The sequence below is a fragment of the Volvox carteri genome (assembly GCF_000143455.1).
Source record: "Volvox carteri f. nagariensis unplaced genomic scaffold VOLCAscaffold_16, whole genome shotgun sequence".
NCBI classification, from domain to species: Eukaryota; Viridiplantae; Chlorophyta; class Chlorophyceae; order Chlamydomonadales; family Volvocaceae; genus Volvox; species Volvox carteri.
In genome coordinates, this window is record NW_003307559.1 from 913,509 (window position 1) to 919,325 (window position 5,817).

Below are 5,817 nucleotides of genomic sequence, written 5' to 3' on the forward strand. Positions count from 1 at the left end.
TAGCTGTCCAGGGAGGTGCGCTTCATCAGCGGCACGGGGCCGGGCTGCGGACAATGAAGGCGGGGGGGGGGGGGAAGACGAACGGGGGGCGGGGGGCGCGGGGGCGCGGGGGGGGGCCCAGGGGATTGCCCATGCACCACATCACACAGTCACCACGTCAGTGGGTAGCGCAAGGAAAGGGAGGAAATCCGCGGGTGCAGGTGGTGGTAGGAAGAAAGGAAAGATGGCGGAGGGGGCGGAGAGGGGGAGGGGGACGGATGCGGGTGGAAGCGGCGGGGCAGGGGGGGGGGGAGGGGGCGGGAGAGCCGGGGGTGTACAACCCCGGGTGTTGGGGGGGGGAGGGGTGATGCAGATGTGGGAGCGGAGCGGAGGAGGAGGTAAGGAAGGGGAGGTGGTTGGTAGGTAGTTTCTAGCTACATAAATGGTACCGTGGCAACCCCACCCCCCGCCCTACTGGCAGTAGCACCCCCAAACCCTGCCATCCACCCCATCGTACTACGACTACCACCACCACTTACCACTATACCCCGCAGCCAGCCAGCCAGCCAGCTCACTACCACCACTCTCATCCTCACCCTCCTCACCCTCCCTCACCCCCTTCGTAATGTATACACGCACACACACACACCAGCGCCCTCCTCCCTCCCTCCCTCCCTGGCCCCCCGGCCACTGACCTCCCAAAAGAGGCCCTCCGCCATGATGAGGCGTGCGGCCCAATACACAATGTAGATGGGGTATAGGATGTTGCCGAGACTGTGCCCCCATAAGTTAGGGAGCCGGGGGAGGAGGGAGAGGGGGGAAAGAGGGGGGAGAGAAGGGGAGGATTTAAGAAAGAAGGGGAGGGGGGAAGGGGAGCAAGGTTCATCGGTACGGCAGACACGCAATGGAGAGGCTGACACGTAGGCAGGCTACCTGGCTGGCAACCGCCATTGCAACCACCCAACCGCCTCACCGTGTGTCCCAGTCACGCTGGTCGTACTTTGTCATTTGGCCATAACCCTGGAGGGGGGAAGGAGGGGGATAAGGTGGTGGGGGAGGGGGGAGATAAGGTGGTGGGGGAGGGGGGAACATATGCAAGGAAAAAAGGAAATAAACGCCGCCGGGGGAAGGGGGGGAGGGGGGAGGGGGGGAGGGGGATGGCCAAAGATAGGCCTGAGTGAGTGAGTACGGGGGGGAGTGTTCGTGTGTGTACGAGTAATCCCCACGTGCGGTACACGAGGGCTGCCGGAAGAGGGGCGGGAGGCGGGGAGATCAGGAAAAGAATATACATACATACATACATACATACATACATACATACATACATACACACACATACATATACACGCACAGAGATACACATCTGGTAGGGGTCACGATGCTGTTGGGGGACATGTGCTGTGTTTTTCCGTGTGGAATGACCCTCCCCACGTCATGAACGACACGACATTACGTGAGGTAGTGCGACAATGACCACGTCATCATGTGATGTAATGTGATTTGCTGAGGAGGACAGAGTCCAGCGGCGATAATAATCAACCTGCAGAAATTAGGTTTTCTCTGAGCCGGTCGCACAGAAGCTGTACGGCATCCGTACCTTAAATATCAATGGCGTGTAGTAGCGGGACAGCTTGTACATGAGTGTGAATGCCGCCAGGCTTACCAGGGCTGAGTGCATGCATGTGTATGTATGTGTGTTTTGGGGGGGTGAAGAAAATGGGGGGAGAGAAAAAATGTGAAGAGGGAATGCCGTTAAAACGTTGATGCGGTTTGGGTGGTTAAGTTGATGCATCTTTGGTAATGACAGCATGAGTGCGGGGTGTGGAGCACAGGCAGGTGGGGGAGGGGAAGAAGGGGGAGGGTGGGGCGGGGGAAGGGGAGACGGGGAATGAGGATGGCGTGTCGAGAGGGTTTTGGGGTTGCGGGCGGTGGGCAAGGTGGTAGGGGGAGTGCGCAAAGGGCGCGGCAAAAGTATACGGAACAACAGACAAGTACATCCAAATTACTCAACCCCAAAGTGGGAAACGAGGGGATAGTTGTGCCGTACTGAGGGGTAGGTGGGCCGGGGTGTCAGTGCGGGGCCCTCGCAAGACATGCTGTGTGCTGTGCTGGTGTTGTTGTTCTTGATGATAATGGTGTTGCTGCTGCTGGTGGTGTTTTTAGGAACTGAATAAGAGATCCTGAAACCCTAGGTATCGGACCACACAACAGCATGGCTAGGGGGCAGAAGGCAAAAGTGGCCAGGCGGGGGGAATACCGCAACCCCGGTCTTCCATTAACTAAATTTTGTGTTCAGCGCTTTAGGAAATCCCCCCTCTCTTTCTCTTCCCCCGAGGAGAGGAGAGGGGAGGACAACAGCAGGAGCGACAGTAGCCCCGTAGTCACGTGCGCTCGAGGGAGGGATGTGATGGGCGTGTTTTACTTGTAGACTCCAAGTCTACCCGAGTCAAATCTGCGATGGTGGGACTTACCCCAATAGGCGCAGACCCCAAGTGGCGTGAGCTTTGCATCGGAGGTGACCAGGGCTACACATGGTAGGGAGATGATGTGATGGGCAGGCGTTTTGGAGACAAGGTCGGACTCGGAATGTGCTATTGACTTACTTTCATCCAAGACCCGTACTTCTCCAATGCGTTCCAATAACCCGTGAGGAAGGTATATAGGCGTCATCTGAGCCAGCAGTTTGGTTCAGGGCCCTCTGGAGCCCTTAAGCTGTTCTATGCCGTTGAATAGGGATGGAAGCCCCAAATGTACCGTAAGGTTTGAGCACTCTCGCCGTCCGATTGACAGGGAAATGTGGCTGTGAACATATGTGCAAGTATCTTCAGTCGGTCATACAAATGTATGTATGACTCTCTAAAGGAAAAGTAAAAAGGTTATGCCCATCAACAGCTGCGTGGCCTATATCTTAGCACAAGAGGCTCGTATTTACGAGCTTTACAATAGGATTTCATGAATTCTACATCTACATGAAATCGTTTTGGCTAATTATATATTCATCCTACATTTGGCACTGTATGCGCCCACGACCGCTGCCATCGCGTGCAAACATAGCGTTACAGGCTCCCAGAGATGGCTAATTCCTTCAAGGATCTGCGATTTCTCTGTTTCGTTCCGCTGAATCCATTTTCTCTTTTGACGCCTTTAGGCTGTTCCGTGCTTGGAGGCTGCGATTGTGCACAGAGTCGGGGCGTGAAATCCCGTACCAAGATGATTTCATAACCTCTCTCCTTGAAGCCGTATATGGATCCCGGCTGCAGGCGGCCTCCGAGCGCCGTTGCCCAGCATGCCGGCGGGCTGGTCCTGCCATGGCCTCAACCCCAGGCTCAAGTTCGCTCCCTGCCGCAGTCCCTCCTATGCAAGGCACACGCAGCACAAGTCTCATCATCTCATGCGCTGGTGCCTGCCTCGTGGCCATGTGCACGAGGGGTAGATGTTGCAGCGGCATCACTGCGCCACATCCCCTCGCTCAACAGCCACCAGCATCAGGCGCAATTATGTCCAGGCCCCGCATGCGCTGATCACGGCATCTCCCCAAATGCGACTCTCTCCAACCTAACTCACAATATTGAACGCGACGACGGCAGGAGTGTTGGTTTTCCTGGGCTCTGGCGGCTACCACCTTCCCGACCTATCGGCGGTTCTTTGTTTCATCACAGGCGCGGGTTGAAATCCCATACAGACAGTCTCCGTTCTTCCAGTGGCTGCCGTCGCAGCTACCTCCGCAGCTGTGCAACCTCCGCTAGGACCTCCGCCTCGACCTCAGCCGCCGCCGCCGCAGCAGCAGCAGTACCCCTGCCTGCAACTTCCGTCCGGAGGCGACGGCCCAGCAGTACCATTAGCAGTAGCTCAGCCATTTGCACCCCAACTACCACCATCAATCTTAGCACCAACACCAACACCAGCAGTAGCAGTAGCACCACCGGCGGCGGGTGTAGAAACACGCACTGTATTGGCCGCGGCGGTGGCGGCAGTAGCAGAGGGGGGCGGTCCCTGGCATCGGCTGCCGCCGCCGCCGCCGCCGCCGGCCCAGCCCCGTTTGCCGCGTCCACGTCTCCCGATGAGTCCCCAGATTCTTCTTGGCGGCCCGCGGCGGCCATCAGGTTGGCAGGCGCGCCGCCGTCGTCGCCGTCGTCCTCGTCGTTGTGGCCGCCGACATCGCCGTCAGCTGGCGGCAAGGCGCTGACTCCCCCCGGGGGGAGGCCGCAGGAAGTTGGAACCGGTGACTCGGGGATAGGGCCCGTCAGATCCGGATCGGGCTTCAGCCGTACGGAATTCGGAACCGGATTGGATTTTGGATCTGGGTCAGCACCGGGGTTTCATCATGCGGAAGTTTATGGCTTGAGGGGGGCCGGGTCTTTGATGCCGGGGAGCAGTAGCGACACGCCAGGCGCGCTACACGGCACGCGGACAAGTGTGGCTGACGAGGATTTGCAGAGGAGGGGGAAGAGGAGGAGGACCCCTCCCCCTCCTCCCCCTCACCCCCCTCCCCCTCCCCCTCCGTGGGCAACGACGGCAGGCGAGTTAGGTCAAGGTTCCCGGGCTGACATGTACGGCAGGCCACGTAAGCGGCCTGCGCTGGGCGCCGAGGCGGCGGTGGCGTTGGCGAGGGTCGCCGAAGGTGCTGCGGCGGCTAATCGCTGTCGCGCCGTACAAGGTGTCGGACCTTGGGAAGGCAGCGGCAGTGATGGCGGTGGAGGAGGCGGAGGAGGAGGAGGTAGCGCCGAGTTTCTGTTTCTGAGTCACCCGGCTAAGGTGATGCGGGCCATCAAGGGCTGCGGTAGTGTAGGAGAGCTGTACCGGCTGTACCGCATCGCGCAGGACCGCATCGCACCCGCGGACCTGTCCACAAGCAGCAGCGCATCGTACGGCAGTACGACGGTGACCACGGGAAGCAGGGGTGCAGGGGAGGGCCCTATGGTTTGCTCTGCGGCGGCGGGTGACGCCGGCAGTGGCGGCGGCGGCGGCGTGCTCAACGATTTACATCTCGTAGCCGTACTTACACATCTGGCGCAGCTGGCGGCAGCGGAGCTGCCGGCCTCTGGCGGCCGCCGCCGCCGCGGCGGCGGAGCCGCCGCCGCCGCCGCCGTGGGGGCGGTGGACATGGCCGCATTCGGGTGGGAGGTCGCCATGGCCATCGGAGTTCGCTTGGCGGCGGGATCCGAGGTCCTTTCCCAGCCGCGTGCCGCGAGCAACTCCATGTGGGCGGCGGCGAAGCTGGGCCTTACCTTGCGGGCGGCGTGGTGGGAGGCGCTGGCGGCGCCGCTGCTGGCGGCGGCTACACCGCCGCCGCCGCCGCCGCCCGGGTCTAACGCTGTCGGCGTTGCTGCTACTGGATGGCTGCCGCCACTGCCGTGTTCTGGAAGAGACCTCTGCAACTCCGTCTACGCGCTCGGAGTGGCTGCGGCGGCGGCGACGACGTGTGGCGGCGGCGGAGGAGGTATTACGTACGGCGACAGTAACAGCGGGCTGATGGCCGCCAGCGGCGCGGCGCGCCGCTTCGAAGCCCGGCTACGGTCCGTTGGCGCTGAGCTGCTGGAGGCCTGCAGCGCGAACCGATTGCGGGTACGACTGGGGGATGTCGTACACCTGTCACCTTGGCTGCTGTACGACCGCAACCCGTCTTCAGCTGTCGGTTGCGGACATTTGAATCACAAAACCAATCAGGATATGATTGCCTGAGCCTGATGTTAAAATGGAGCTGGAGGGACATTCCACTTTGCTGGAGTGGATGGAGAGTCATTCATTCGTTGATATGGGGGATTGTGGTGTAACCCTTGTTGTGATGTACATGCAAGTGTGCAGCTCGCACCCTCTCCCCCCTCCCNTCCCCCCCCC

At 60.4% G+C, this 5,817-nt stretch overlaps 2 protein-coding genes across 2 annotated transcripts in view; one reads left to right on the forward strand and one right to left on the reverse strand.

Moving 5' to 3' along the window:
• VOLCADRAFT_104498 (uncharacterized protein) overlaps positions 1–2,649 on the reverse strand; it is a gene marked incomplete at both ends in the record, with an annotated part of 12,575 nt that extends 9,926 nt beyond the window's left edge. Inside the window, 5 exons of the mRNA XM_002949912.1 lie at positions 675–753; positions 953–999; positions 1,577–1,647; positions 2,451–2,504; positions 2,583–2,649. Of these exons, the coding sequence (XP_002949958.1) occupies positions 675–753; positions 953–999; positions 1,577–1,647; positions 2,451–2,504; positions 2,583–2,649 (318 nt within the window). The remainder of the gene's footprint in view (positions 1–674; positions 754–952; positions 1,000–1,576; positions 1,648–2,450; positions 2,505–2,582) is intronic.
• A 573-nt stretch (positions 2,650–3,222) lies between these two features.
• The window catches only part of VOLCADRAFT_104499 (uncharacterized protein), a gene marked incomplete at its 5' end in the record, with an annotated part of 11,318 nt that continues 8,723 nt past the window's right edge, over positions 3,223–5,817 (forward strand). The window contains 3 exons of the mRNA XM_002949805.1: positions 3,223–3,397; positions 4,013–4,246; positions 4,499–5,544. Coding sequence (XP_002949851.1) covers positions 3,223–3,397; positions 4,013–4,246; positions 4,499–5,544 — 1,455 coding nt within the window. The remainder of the gene's footprint in view (positions 3,398–4,012; positions 4,247–4,498; positions 5,545–5,817) is intronic.